Raw genomic sequence first — 15888 nt, forward strand, 5'->3', positions numbered from 1 at the left:
ATAAATAGCAATTTTAACAAAAATATTTATTATTAATTTTATATATAAAACTAGAAATATGATCTGCTACCAAAAAAAATGAAATATCGACTCAAAAATTATTTTTTATATTTTTAAATTTATTTTTGTTCACACATATATACAAAGGATCCTAAGGGAAGGAAGGTTAAGGGTCCTTCTCCTCCCTTCCACTTAAAAAAAAGATTGTGGAACAACACACATTAAATAAATAAGGACAAGATAAAAATTCAATTTTTTTGTTACTCAAAAAATTATTAAATTAATTTTTGTTTCATGTACTGAGTATTCAAAGACAATATTTTTTATAATAATAGCCTAATTTTCTTAATTAAACTTCAACCACTTAAATAACCTAATCATAACTTAACCATGCTCGCATTAAGAAGTTTAGAAGTCAAAAGATGAATAATAAACCAAGTTTTATTATTAGATATAAGATATATTAGGTGTTTTACTTTAGTTCACGGTTTGAAAAAGTATTTTTCCATCCCAAATCAAACCAAATATCAAAGTTATAGAAGATCAAATCAACTTTAATTACATATATGATTGATTAAATATCAAAGTTATAGAAGATCAAATATCAAAGTATATTTCTTCTAATATCAAATTGATTAAATACATTTTTTATATTTAAATTTAATCAAGAGGACTTTCAAGATAACTATAATAACCAAGAAGGATAAATCAAGAGGGTAATGTAACAACGATGTTCCCGTCCGAGGTGGCATTACTTGCTGGAGCAGGATAACCCAAACCGGAACAGAAGCAGAAGCGAAGATGGGTGGTTCCGTTTTCACTCACTTCCTCGTTCTCCCTTCCTCTTCTTCTCTCTCTTTTCCCACTCTCTTCCCATCCAAATTCCCCACCAAACCCATCAATGAATCCGTTCCCTTCACGCTTATCTGCAACCAATTCCCTTTCAAACTCACTACTTCGCGGCCTTCCCAATTCTCAGCTCCTCCTCGTTACTCATGCTCTGTAAAGTAATCCCATTTCCTATCTCTCTTTAATTTTCCGCCATTTTTGTCTCTTGGTTGAAAAAGGTTAGAGCTTGAGCATCATGGGTTAATGGGGTGCTTCATTTAAAACTGTCAGTGTTAGTGGCTAATGTTATTTAAGGGAGTACTGAATTGCGTAACTGTGGAATTGGCGACTACTGAGTTTCTTTTTTCCAAGTTCCATTTTGGCTAATACTAGTATACTACTAAGGAGTGAGACTTATATAATTTTGTGATTTCTTAGAAATTTCAGTGGATTGTAGAATGTTAGAGAGAGTGTTACTAGCATTTCTATTATTTTAATTGAGTGGTTTATGTAGGAGTGTGGGGAAATAAATTCCTAGACTTGTAGTGTGATAATCCATATTTGTATTCAAGACATTCAGTTTGTTTACCCTCTTAGAGTCTCTTATTTCTTTAGTGGTTCAGTATGGTATTATGCATGGGTGACTGTTAACTTGGAGAACTATTTGCAGAAAGATAAAAGCTTCCGGAAGTCAGCAAACAGGATCCATACGACATGGAGACAACCTTGATGCAACGAAGAGCAGGAGTTTGCTGGAGGTTGTTCAGCTTTCACGTGTTTTACTGCAAAATTAAGCATATTATTATCACTAATTTTTCACACCTTAAGTTCTGGATACTAACTTTTCCTTCCATCGTGGACGAAGACAGAAGTTTCAGAGGAAAATGCCAATGGAATTCCTTAGCACCCTTTTCAACAAACAATCTATGTGTAATTCCCTATTCTCTGTTATGAACTTTCTAATTCTTAACATGTTCTTCCGTAACATGAGTGAGTTGGTGTCATGTATTTTATAGAAAAATGGCAAGTTTTGTAATGGTACAAAGTATATAGTTTTGCTGATATCAAGTTTTCCTGCATGCTGTTGTTTCTGTAGAAATTGGCCATCTGATGATTCTGATGTTATCATGCTCAAATTTTGATTAATCTCTGAAGCATTGTATCTATATAATGATAAAAAAATACTCCTATTATGCCAAAATCAAAAACACATAATGGAAATGATCATGAAGTTTGTTGGGACTTGGGATGAACCACATGATAAATTGTATCATGTCAGCTAAGCATTTAGATTGACAGAAGTTCATAGGTTGATTACATAACTCTATACAACGTAGTGATATGGACGTACCTGTTTGCTAGTTGAGAAGATCCCCATCTGTGTCTGACCATGTTCTACTAATGGACTTGGTTTAATCTATGCTATTTAACCTATTTGAAGTTTTACTGACCTTTTCATTTCTTAATTTATTTTTTGATAATGGATGTTTGAATTCTTTTTTCATTTAGCTGAAATCCAAGCTGCTCTATGTGTCAACTATCCATGATACATCATGGGTTTGGGGATGGGTGACCCTCTTAATTTGCAGGGAACCAAATCACCAGTCCCCATTTCTTGTTCTCTTTCTCCAATTTAAAAAATAACTCTTCTCTAAAAATAAAAAAATTAACAGCTTGGAAGTAAAATATTATTTTTAATTGCATGTCATTTTTTATTTGGATTTTGGATAGACAGAAAAGAGGACAAGTAATTTCAATTAATTTGCAGTTCAACAAACTGTCTAACCCAACCCATTAAATAGATCAACATAGATAAATAATAAAAACAATCTGTAATTATTAAAACACCATAAAAGTATAATTCTTCTCCACTGGGGTATAAAGTATAAACAAGAATTAGGATTTCAATTAAGAACAATACTTGAATAATCTATAAAAGTAAATCTAAATCTAGACTGCTTGGTTGAACAGGCTATGAAGTTCACCTGCATAATTGGCCTAGTTTAGCCATCATAAAAATTATTTTAACATTCTTTTGTTGCATAAGAGAGCCAACCGACCTGTGGGTTAAGGGAAGTGGGTAATAATTTATGGATTGAACCTGTCTTTAAGAAAGGTACAAACTACAATGGGCCAAACAATTGAAATGGATTCAACTCAATTTGACAGCTCTAGGTGGCAATAAGAATTATGATATTTCCAATTCCATTAAAATTAATTATATTGATTAATGTTAATATTCAAATGGCTGATAGAGTAAAATCAATACAAAATTTGTGTACTTTTTAATTCTAAGCATTGTGTTAAACTTGGTTCTAACATTTGGGCAATTATCTTCAATTTTGTTTTAAAATTGCAATAGTCAATTTAGACATTGCCCATTTTAATTTTGTCTTGCTGGATTTTCAGTGAGTGACTTTACAACCAAAGATATTGTAGATGGGGAAAGATCATCCAAATGGGTTTCAGCATTCCTCTTTGGACAAACTATATCAGTGATTTCTCCTGATGTTTCATATGCAAGCAGCTCAGCAAGAATAAATGAGATATATGAGGTTGGAGAGTTGTTTGATTTAAGCATCCAACTAATATACTTGGTATTGCTATTAGGTTTGCTAGGGACTGGAACTTTCTTTGTGATTCGTCAAGTTCTTGTCCGCAGAGAACTTGACCTATCTGCCAAAGAGTTGCAGGTAAGAGCCTATGCATCTTCCTTTTGGTCCTTTAGATCTTGAGCAAGATATATATGGTACTAGCCTCAAAATATATTAGACCCTGAATTTTATGTTAGATGTATGAGATTTTTTCTCTGGTTTTGGTACCTTAATAAAGCTTATACACAAGCACAACTGCACAAGCCAGTTGGAACTTGGAACTAGTTGTTTTTTATCCTTTGTCATCCTTACTCATTTTCTGCCATTATCTCAGGAGCAAGTAAGAAGTGGTGATGCTGGTGCAACTGAGCTTTTTGAACTTGGTGCAGTGATGCTGCGCAGGAAATTTTACCCTGCTGCTACCAAGTTCTTGCTTCAAGCAATTGAGAAATGGGATGGGGATAATCCGGATCTTGCCCAGGTTAGATGACTTGTTTGATTGCTAACAAAGTAAATTAAATTTGAATTTTCTTTAAAAATAGGAGAATAATAGCATCTTTCTGCTGTTGAGTTCTAGTCAATAGTATTCTACCACTATTGACATATTCTAATAAAGAAATACTTGTAACACATTCTTTAGTATACTCTTTAAAACACACTATTATTAACCGGAATCACAAAATTATGTAGGTTTCACTATTTATCAACAATGAAGATTGTGTTAAATAAAGATTGTGTTAGTTAGTATGTTGTTAGTGCTCTTGATTCTGATAAGACTTTTTAACAACTTTGGTAATGATCAAATCATCCAACACATCAATAGGTTTACAACGCTCTTGGTGTGAGCTATGTCCGCGATGGGAAAGTTGACAAAGGAATTGCTCAGTTTGAGACAGCTGTCAAGCTTCAACCAGGCTATGTCACAGCTTGGAACAATCTCGGTGATGCCTTTGAGAGTAAAAAGGACTACAAGTCTGCTCTAAAGGCATTTGAAGAAGTCCTACTATTTGATCCTAACAACAAGGTTGCCCGGCCTAGGAGAGATTCTTTGAAGGGACTTGTTGATGCAACCAAAGGAGTTACTGTCATCAAGTCAACAGAGAAGAAGTGAGTGTCATTGTATCAACTCACTATGAATATGGCATTGTTAAATACATAGTTTTCAATAACTTGGTTGTGTTGGAAGGAATTTTGGCTCTATTGGTGTAGTTACTGCTTACTAGCTGAGGCATACTAGTGCTGCGAAATGTAGTTGAAATTGAAACTTGAAAGTGCTCGATTCTCCAATGGGTTACCAAAGCTTTGCTCTGGTGCTGATGGTGTATTCACTTGTGAAAATTCCTTTATTTTTTTAAATGGTCATTTTCGTGCCTTGTTAAAGTGATCCTTTCATCATTTTGTCATTTCATCGTTACTTATATCATATTTTTGAGACATTGATGGCCGTGCTCTGGATCTGGACCTTCACTTTGTCCTTCAACCACTAAAAGTCTAGAATATGGTTATACTAGCAAAACAAAAAGTTCCATTTCTAGGGAATTTTTTACACTGCTAACCAATCAGAAATTATGATGAATTTTTACAACTAGTAAATTCATAAAATTATTGTATAATTTATGATGAACTTTTTTTTTAAATAAAAAAAATTCTCTTTGACAGATGTTTGATGATAGTGGAACTTTATCCACAAAAATAGACTAATAGTAAAACTTAAATAATTAAAAAAAAACAATAAATTCACTTTTGGGTTATCATCCTTCCTACTGCCACAAAATAAATAAAATAAAGATACAATTATATTTCCTTCAGGTTTTTGGGAATTTTTAATTACATTAAGGTCTTGTAAAAAATGTATTTATTTTTCTATTGATAGATATTTAAAATGAGGTTTCATTACAAATTATAAAAACTTGTTAAAAAAAAAAACTATTTTCATATGATAAGGTTAAAATTCAATAGAAGAGGATTTATTCTCACTTCTCGCCTCATCTCAATAGTTCCAGCACTTAGCCTCAATCTTCGACTCCTATCTCTATCTTCCCTCATTCAGATAAAATGATTGGACATTGGCTTATTTTGAATCAAGACACGCGTATGCCTCAGTTTATCATTGTTTACATAATAATGGAGATGAACAGACTCTAACATGCTTGAAGATGACAAAAATATATCTTTCACAAAGTGGAAACTTCCCATTGGGCGAGACAACAGATTCAATGAATAATGTCCAAATATTAGTGGTAGCATTTTTTTTCTTTTCAATGGACTAGTTTAAGGAACACTCGTTTTTAGTCATTAATAATGTCTCAATATATTTTTAAGGGGAATATTACTAAGGAAATATTGATCTCACACCATCAACTAGTTTAATTTAGTAGCGATGCCTCAATTAATAACTAAGAACTTTCAACTTATTTAGTTTTTCTTAATCATATTAAGCAATATGAAATATATATATATCGACTTTTGCTTAGGACTAATATTGCATAATTCTATCTAGCCATAGCCAGATTCAATGGTATTTTCTTTCTCGATTACCTTTTATCTATCCACATAAGTCATAAACTTAACCTCAAGATATTATTTCTACTTACAGCGTCTAATTTGGAGCGTTGGACGCACGAGGTGGTATCGTAGATATGAGCTTTAAAATGAAAAGGTTTGTTACATGAAAAGGAGAAACAAAGCCACATTTGTAGGGAGCTACGTACCTTCCTGGGAAGCTCACCGCTTTCAGTTGCCTCTACAGGAACCTGCCTCCACCAGCTACCTCAACCATTATTACGATTTACAACACACGCTTTCATTTTTTTTAGTCAAAAGTCAAACTATTCATTCATATGCGTGGTGGGACCATGGACCTCACTTTGAGGGTGGATAAATAAATTCACATATATTTTCTTTAAAATTTATATTTTGTTCTCTTAATTTTCTGTGTTTGAATCTCCTAACTTATTCTTTTCACCTGAGAGTAAACAAAATACATCCTCTTATAAAATCATGAGTTTTTATGTTAAAGTTTTATATTTTATATCTTTTGAAATAATTTGTCTCTACTGAGAGGTCGAGTCTTAAATTGGCGACTCTCATCTCAAACTTCTCGTCATCTATCACAGCCCACCCAACCAACGGCTCTGATTGACGGATGCAGAAACGAGGCGATAAGAAGTGGCCCCACCCGCCTCCACTGTGGGCCCCACATTAACCCTCCAAATGGACGGTAGTAACAGTGGGGTTGACCAAATATGCTTCTGCTGTGTTTCAACAGCTAGCAACAGAGTTCAGCTTCTTCGTATAAGCATTCACTTACCTTCCCATCCCATGTTCTCTTTCTCATCGCAATTTTTTTTCTTTTTTCTTTTAATTTTCCTCTCAAGTGGAGCATTCAGGTTGTTAGAGCGTCCATTGAGCTTTCAATCTGTGGCTGTAAGTTCTTTATTCTTTGGATTTCTGCTGCTACTTTTATGTCTAGGGTTTGGTCAGAAAGCATGCATCTTTTCTCTGCACCTTGTTTTTCTTTTTTTTTGGGGGGGGGGGGGGGGGGGGGTATTTTTACGTTGGTAACTCGAATCTTTTGATGGGTTTTTCTGAATTGACTCTCTTTTGTGGGGTCAAAATCTGAATTGGTTTTCGTTGCAACCGATTTTGGTATTTTGGAAATTTGGGGTAGTTAATGATAGGAAGAAAAAGAGGTGAGAATGAGTGGGTGGAGAGATTTTTGAGTATGTAACTATCAAGTGCTTCTTTAAGAGATTTGGCGATTTATTATCTACAAATGGGGTTTGGAATATGCAGCTTCATATAGAAAAACTGAAGGGTGATTGGTGGGGACTTTTTTTCTTTTTCCTGATTGTACGATGACTTAAATATATTTATTGAAAGGGGGAAATTTAAAATTTAGCTTGATCTTGAGAGTTGAGACAACTGTGTAGCTAATTGTATTTACTAAATTGAAGGCTTAGCTTTTACAATTGGCCATGCTACCATAAAAAGTTGATTGATTTGCTAGAGTGGTTTTGATTTCGTGAATCTGATACCAATTGTCAATCTTATGGTATGTGATACTTGTATACTTGCATGGAAACGTATGTTGAATGGTATATTTCTTCTAATGGGGATCATATATATATTTTCTCACTTCATCTTATTAGGACAGACTTCCGATCCTTTTAGTGATCGCATCTAGGCTAGTTGGATCTTTATGTAAACATCTAATACCATATGGCTTTATTTTTCTGTTAATTGTATATAAAATATTTTATGTAAATCAGCTGTTCTTTACACCGATATCTTTGATTGACAGGGATTTTGATCTCTCTGAGTTTAAAATGGATCCAAAAGGAAGCTTATGTGCTACAAGGTCCTCTTCCTTAACCTCTCCTGGGAATGGACTACAAACAAATTTGTCGTCAGATCCTCCCTCTTTCTATGGGGTCAGGATTGAATCACCTTTCGAAGAATTCATCCAACCCTCTCCTCCAACCCAATCTGTACTTCCAGGTGAATCTAACACAGATATTGATATCCCTGACCAGGAAAATTGTCCACTGAGTGACTCCTCACATACCAGTAAACTCCAAGATTGGAATCCAAGTGCGATGTTGAATAACCTTTCCTTCCTTGAAGTAAAGATTCATCAGCTTCGGGATCTAGTGCATGTAATTGTTAGTAAAAAGTGCCAACCTTTTGGACAACCTCATGAACTAGTGACTCAGGAACAACAGCTCATCACAGCCGATCTTACATCGATTATTGTTCAATTGATCTCTACTGCTGGTAGTCTTCTCCCCTCTGTTAGGCACACCCTCACAAACGCAAATCCCTTGGTTGGCCAGCTTGACCAGCTTCATGGGATTAACCTCCCTTTTGAATCAGAACCAAGTAGTGGTATTAGGCCACAAAATAACAGTGGAAATAAACTGTTTGATCAGTCCATTCAGAATGATCTACCAAATAAATTGGAAATGGAGCAAAACTACAATATGGAAGAGCATGAGCCAAAAGATGAAGAAGATGTGGATGAGGGAGAGAATCTTCCACCCGGTTCCTACGAGATTTTGCAATTAGAAAAAGAAGAAATCCTCGCCCCTCACACACATTTCTGTACAATATGTGGGAAAGGATTCAAGAGGGATGCAAATCTCCGAATGCACATGCGCGGCCATGGTGACAAGTACAAAACTCCTGCAGCTCTTGCAAAACCACACAAAGAATCCGGGTCTGAACCAAAGCTCATCAAGAGGTATTCCTGCCCCTATAACGGCTGCAAGCGTAACAAGGATCACAAGAAATTCCAACCACTAAAGACCATTTTGTGTGTCAAAAACCACTACAAGAGAACACACTGTGACAAGAGCTACACTTGCAGCAGATGCAACACCAAGAAGTTTTCAGTCATGGCAGACCTTAAAACTCATGAAAAACACTGCGGTAAGGATAAATGGCTTTGTTCATGTGGCACAACATTTTCAAGGAAAGACAAGCTTTTTGGACACATTGCTCTATTCCAAGGCCATACACCAGCTATTCCTTTGGATGAAACCAAAGGAATGGCTGAGCCACCTGATATCCAGAACAGAGAAAGCAACAATAAGGTAGAAAGTATTAACTTCTGTTTTGGATCAAATTCTTCAAGTGAAAATGTAGTTCAAAACATGATGGATATGAAAGGTAATAATGATGATCCCATGAATTATTTCTCATCATTGAACTTCGAAGGCTGTAACTTTGGGGCGTTTAATGAATTCTCCCAACCTCCATTTGAAGATTCAGATGGTTGTTTCTCTTTTCCCATGTCAGGATCCTTTAATTATGCTCCCAAATTTGGTGGCGGTGAATCAAGTTCTGACAATCTGTAGTGACAATTTATAATAATGTTACTCTACATCATGTCTATGTTTTCTTTATTCCCCTGTTAACGAATAATCCTTTTGTTTTGTCAAATTTGTAAATCCAGGTAATATCATGTACTCCCACCATCTCTTTATATTGAAAAAAACAACTTTTATGTTTATATTTTTTAAAATTTTATTTGTATTTATAAAAATAACATTTTTTAATTGTACATGAAATGTTTGTTTTCCCATATAAATCTTCAAAAATAAAGTAAAAAACGAAGTGACATTTGTAATCATCAGTGCAGCTAAAAAAACAAATTAAAAAAACATTTTCTTAAATCAAAGAGACCGTGCTTGTTCTTTAGAGAAGTATTTGCTATGCATTTTTTACACACTTTGTCAATTATACTTTTATTATTAAGTAAATTAATGAGTTTGTATGGAATATTTACAAATTATTTAGTAAAATTACCTAAAATTTATTCAACACAAAAGAGTTTATCAAACAAAACATGTAAGTACTCAATTTTATTTTATTTTTAATTGGAAAACGGTGGCTCTGCTCAGCTATAGTTAAAGACTATACAAAGATTATGAACATTATAACATTGACCAATAGACTGTAGCGAAAGTTTTGTAATCTCACGACACTATTAATCACTTATGAGACAAAATAATCATATTTATGTATGTAGTTAAGCGCTCATATCAGTAAATAATATCATAACACATTAATCACTGTAAAAACAAAGTTAACCACTAATTCACTGTTGGCTATTTCAATAACATAATATAGTTGGTGTAAAACTTCATATTTAGGTGATTAATACTATCAACACCAATAATTATATACTATTATATTTATTTTTAACTACTTATAAAATAAAAATTAATCATATTTACACTTATAATACATATGTAGAGGTGGACATTACTACATTATTTTATCACTTTTTTTTCCTTTTTATTTCTCTCTTTTTTCCCACCATTTACATAAAAAAAAAAACGTACATTTATCATTTTTCTTGCTGATGTGGATGGAATATGCCATAAAGGTGCCTTCTAATTTCTGAACCATTTCGGTACCGTGTTCCAAGCTCAGTCATTCAGTCTTGTACAGAACAACGCCTTTTTCAGTGGCTTACAATTGTGGGCGAATTTTTTTTATTCAACATGCGTGGGGTCAGTTGCTTAAAAATCATGTTACAAGAAAAGTAATCGTATATTCGTATTTATACAGGATAAAAACTTAAAAAGAAAACATTATTAAAAAGAAAAAGTGAATGTGAAGACATTATTATAAAAAGTTACTGTATGAATAACATTCTTTTTATAAAAGAAATTGAATATCAATTAAAACAAAACTTTATTAGCTAAATTAGAGTCCCCACGTCTGTCTCCGTTTAGTTTGATGGATATGCAATGTGGCTGGCATGTTAAATCCAATTTATCAAAACTGAGTCTTAAGGGTAAGTTTGAAAACTGAAAATGAGACTATTATTATAGTTAAGAAACTAATCATGGAAAGAACAAAATGTTCTCAGTAATGAGCTTCAAACCAGCATCCTTTGATGGTAATCCACAATATGTCTCCTTTAAAACTAAATCATCTTGGCAAGACCAAGTCAGTCCTCGAGGAGAGCTCTTTGGCCACATGAACCTCTCAGAGAAGGGGTTCACTAAACTCTGCCGAAATTGTTGCAGTGTCTCACTAAAATCAAGGAGTTAGGAAAATGAGATATGACATGATATATAGTGTATATGAATAGTTACCGGAATCAATTCAATTCCGGCTGCCAAAATCATGGTGAAAAAGTGGAAGGGCACAGTCAAGGATGTGATCTTCAACTTTAGGTGAAGCACATTTCTTCGAGGTATTGAAACCAGGCAAAGCCCAACTCTCTTCAATAAATCGAGTCTGAGGAGAAGCAGGAGGGGTTAGAGCTGTCAGCCTGAACTCCTCCATTGAGCTTTGGATATGAATCCACCACCTTGTTTTCTCCAAGCATTCTTCAATCCACTCTAATGCCAAAGAAGCCTCTGAAGTTGTTCTCAAAATTCTAAATTGTTGCTTCATACTGCCTAGTTCCCTTATGACTGACATTAAAGAATGTTAGTGTGAGAGCCAGTTTTTGACTTTTGTGAAAAACAACAGCACTTCCAATCCAAACAAAGATTATACAAGGCATATAATGATCTAAAACTCGTTACCTAAACTTGGAATGGTTAAACGGGTCCCCTTGAGACCTTGTAGAAGCTGCAAAGCTTTCCTTGACTCCTTGTTCAGAAGAGAAGCAGTGTCTACAACCATGTCCCAGCTCCTCTTTTGTTCTCTACTAGTATACTGCTGAAAACAAAACAAATGTAAGCATATATGCTAAAATGAACTCTTGAGCCATCTACAATAAGAATGATATGTATGATTATATGTTGACTTACAGAAGGTTTAGTGCACTTGTTTGAAATCTGTCCACAAATATGGGCATCATCAATGCTTTTTGCAGCAGAAACAGTCACAGATTTATGATTGCCTCTAGAGTTCATTAGTGATTGGAAGGGTGGTACCCTTTCCACTCTGTTCTTTTTTAACTGCATCAAATCTTGCTCATGGACCAAGTTGATACGACATTGGAGAGGCTTTCTTTGTGACTTCCATTCTTGAGCTACTTTTGGAGTTTGGTTCACTTTGTTAGAAACACTGCTTATGTTTTTGGCTGAATAGATGCTGGGTCTAAAATAGCTCAAATTGGGTGACCTTTGTGACATGGAATGCATAATTTCTTCTAGCTTACCTTTCTTTTTCATAAACTGCAAGTGATAGGTATTTTGGGCACAAGTTTTCGTTATTTGGAGTGAATGCTTCTTTCTCATCAAAAACAGAGGAAAGATCCTTTGGCATTGATTTATTTATGACAACATTCTTTACATTACTCCTTTTAACTTCAGTGCCAACCTTAGCTGTGCTCACAAATCTACTCTTTCTGGCTCGAACTTGGGGCGCACTAGCAGGCTTACACCTTGACCAAATACTGCCAAAGGCTTAGCTTTTCACTGTTGGTTCTACATGGTTTTCAAGGAACTTCCCTCCAGAGCATCCTGTCACAGCAGTGAGAGATTGAGGGGTCTGTTCCCAAGGCATTGAAGAATTTGGTGATTCTACTTGAAATGATGAGGCAAGGAGATGCTGCTTGCACACTTTTTTCCAGTATCTCCAGCTATTTCAGTCACTGAGTTACCTTGTTCGTGACAGGATTTCTCATTCAGGGAAGCCGGCAACTTTGACTCCAACTCCATCCCACATTTATCTTCTTTTTCTCCATCAGATATTGAATCCATAGCAACTTCTTCAATAATATTGATTAGTTGAAATTTGTCAACAGGAATCGCTTCTTCATCTAGCAAGGATGTGTTCTCAGAATTGATAGTTCTTGACTCCATTTCTAAAATATCTTCAATCCTTTCATTATCTCCGAGTGTCCATCCAAATTCAGATTCTGTGGGTATTACAGTCACTGTAGCCAAGCCCTTTCCATCAAAAGATGCAGGATCTATGGTTTTAATGCATTTGTTTCCATTATCTTCAACTACTTCATCCAGTGAGTACCCTTCTTCACGGCAAGATTTAGCATTCAGGTCCTCTTCCTTGCATTCATCTTGTTTTTCTCCATCAGGTACTGAATCCACTGAAATTTCTTCAACTTCCATTTGATGAAATTCAGAATCAGGAATATCTTTGTCAACTATCAAACATGTGTTCTCAGAATTGAATATTCTTGATCCAGTAGTTAAAATATCTTCAACCTTATCATTAGCTCCATGTGTGCATCCAAATTCAGATTCTGTGGGTATTATAGCCACTGCAGCAACAAATTTTTCATCTAAAGACGCATGATCAAGATTTGTAGGTGAGCTGGACCAATGCAATTCATCTTGTTTTTCTCCACCAGGTACTGAATCCACAGAAACTTCTTCAACGACTTCCATTTGATGAAATTCAGAATCAGGAATATCTTCGTCAACTATCAAACGCGTGTTCTCAGAATTGAATGTTCTTGATCCAGTATTTAAAATACCTTCAATCTTGTCATTATCTTCGTGTGTGCATCCAAATTCAGATTCTGTAGGTACTACAGCCACTGCAGCAACATCTTTTCCATGGAAAGACGTGGGATCAATATTCATTGGGAAGCTGGACCAATGCATTTCCAAGGAAGGTGGTTGTCCAGTAAAAGTATCATGTGGGGCTTGAAATTGCTGTATCTTGGTCCCCTGGACTGCTTCCACAACTGGCAGACATATATGTTGTGTTTCAAATATTCCCTCAATGTGCATAGCAAATTAGTTTCTCTAGGTATCTCCACTTCAACACAAGCTTCAATTTTCTTGGTGTTATGAAGTTCATCAACCGGTTGTGCATAAGGGGGTGATTGTATGTATGGGGGTGATAATTGACAGTCACAAATTATGTTTTCACCACCAGAGTTTGTTGGAGCACATGATGTTTCAGTTCCATTGAGAACTCCCAATGCCTCATCTTCAGCATGGCTCTTCCTTTCTTCATCACAACAAAGAGAAACAATGTCTTCAGGCATCGGAATCTCTTCCTCTGCTCTAAGTTCCAGATTCTCATCCTGCACGCCCAAATGGAAAGAGAGAAAAATCAAAGATAACTTCAAACATTATTTAACAAATAACAAACAAATGCCCTGAATAAATAAACCAAACTACTCCTCAAGCTTGTAGACATCAATTAACCACACATCTACATCCCTTTAAATGTCTCAATTCTAAAAAATTAACCATCCTAAAAAAATCCCAAAATTCCAAACGAACAAAAAAGAAAAAAATAACTTCATCAACACCTGATGTGCATTCTATAAACATTTTAGTCTCTACTAGAAAATTGTATTTGCAAAAGTTAAGTTTTGGTTTTCTAGCAGTTTTATACTGCCAAAAAGTTTTCACTAATAATATTAGCACAAGGACCAAAAGTAAACTTTTATACATGTTTAGGGACAAATCACAGCTTTCTTGTACAAGATTTAAAACTTATAACGAAGACAATTATTATACATACAAGTGAATATTTTAGTTTTAACCCAAAAAAAAGAAGAAGAAAGGTATCTTGATTATGTTTTCTTGTTGATCATATTTTTTATGTTGTTGGGGCACAAAAACATCCAATTGGGTAAGAGGAGCCCAGCTGAGACGATAAATCCTAGTGGATATCCCAACAGTGAAAGTGTCACCTTCCTTCAATTCCGCACTCACACCGGGTTCGAGCTTCCTCCCACGCACCCACGTACCATGCACTGCCCCACACAGAATAAAAAACCAACATCAAGATTCGAAGCAGGAACATAAAAGTAAAATCAACAAGAAACGATTCGTTTAATTAACGACTAACACAGGAGATATAAGGTTGGTTGAGTGGTTAAAAAAGAAAGAAAGCAGGAAAAGGTCGTGAGATTCGATTCCTCCTGCTAACAAACTAACCATTAACATTTGTTGATAAAAAAAAATAATAATAACGAGTAACTTACCAGAAGCCAAATCAAAGAGGGGAAGAGTGCGGGAAGAATGGTTGGAGCGAATCCTGAGGTGGAAGCGGCTCACGCTAGGGTGCGTGAGGACGATGTTGCAGTTAGGGTGTCGGCCAATCAAGACCATCTGATCCTCGTTGTGGTCATCGAGTACGATGAAGATGCTCTTGACAATTGCGTTGTTCTTGAGCACCGTCAGAATTGGGAATCTGGCTTGGTCTTCTTGTTCTGGGTTCTTGTTTTCTGCCATGGCGGCAATGGAAGCCATTGAAGAACAAGCAGAATATTATCCTTTGGTTGAAACTTGAAAGTGAGTGAGAGTGTGAGAGGATTTGTAATTTTTGAATATTTGGAGCTATGTTGTGTTGTGTCCAACGGCTATGTTTTTTCCAAGCGTTGAGAAGAAATTTATATATTTGATCCATTTGTTAAAGGAAACAATATAATGAAATCGTGGGTTTTTAAATTAGTTGTTCGTTCAAAAAAAATAATTGTTAAGCGATTCTTTTTTTTAATAGTTTTTTATCTGTAAATGTTAATCTATTATATATATAATGTATCTATATATAAAAGAAGATTTATTCTATAGTGTGACAATCTTATATTTATTTTCTTAAAAAATATTACATGAGATTATTTTATTTATAATTAACAATGTAATTCATTAACATTAATAATATAACATGTGCATGTTAATATATTAATTGATGAATAGATTCATGTAATAAATTAATTACTAATAAGTTAATTGTAAACCAAATCTAATATAAATTATTATTGTTTAAATTTGACAAAATTTAACAAAAATAATCTTAGTAATATATAGATATAATTTAATAGTTAGATGAATAAAAATAAATTGGATCTCACCTGAATCGCCCCATCTATCCTCCTGAGGATAAGTTTGGTTTCAAACCCCGGTTCAAACAGGAGAAGTACGCCATGCTAATGTGTCTTGGATGATCCACATCTCAGGGTTAGGCGCCGATGAGCACATTAAACTATCCATGTGGCTGAGAGCCCTCACAGTCCAGGCACAACGACGCAGTTATCAGGGGCGCGCTCTACCACTGAGCTAATAGCCCG

General features: G+C 34.9%; 2 protein-coding genes and 1 pseudogene across 2 annotated transcripts; 2 read left to right on the forward strand and 1 right to left on the reverse strand.

Annotated features, from left to right (window-relative positions):
• Positions 1-710: 710 nt before the first annotated feature.
• Positions 711-4814, forward strand: LOC114401219 (tetratricopeptide repeat domain-containing protein PYG7, chloroplastic-like). Its single transcript, XM_028363682.1, has 6 exons — positions 711-1007; positions 1499-1586; positions 1698-1758; positions 3238-3521; positions 3757-3903; positions 4246-4814. The coding sequence occupies exons 1-6, from the start codon at positions 802-804 to the stop codon at positions 4531-4533; spliced, it is 1074 nt and encodes a 357-aa protein (XP_028219483.1). The 5' UTR covers positions 711-801; the 3' UTR covers positions 4534-4814.
• Positions 4815-6554: 1740 nt separating this feature from the next.
• LOC114401220 (protein SENSITIVE TO PROTON RHIZOTOXICITY 1-like) lies at positions 6555-9400 on the forward strand. Its single transcript, XM_028363683.1, has 2 exons — positions 6555-6848; positions 7726-9400. The coding sequence occupies exon 2, from the start codon at positions 7751-7753 to the stop codon at positions 9278-9280; it is 1530 nt and encodes a 509-aa protein (XP_028219484.1). The 5' UTR covers positions 6555-6848; positions 7726-7750; the 3' UTR covers positions 9281-9400.
• A 1408-nt stretch (positions 9401-10808) lies between these two features.
• LOC114402151 lies at positions 10809-15200 on the reverse strand (annotated as a pseudogene).
• Between the last annotated feature and the right edge of the window lie 688 nt (positions 15201-15888).

Source organism: Glycine soja, chromosome 20, assembly GCF_004193775.1.
Source record: "Glycine soja cultivar W05 chromosome 20, ASM419377v2, whole genome shotgun sequence".
In the NCBI taxonomy this organism is placed as follows: domain Eukaryota; kingdom Viridiplantae; phylum Streptophyta; class Magnoliopsida; order Fabales; family Fabaceae; genus Glycine; species Glycine soja.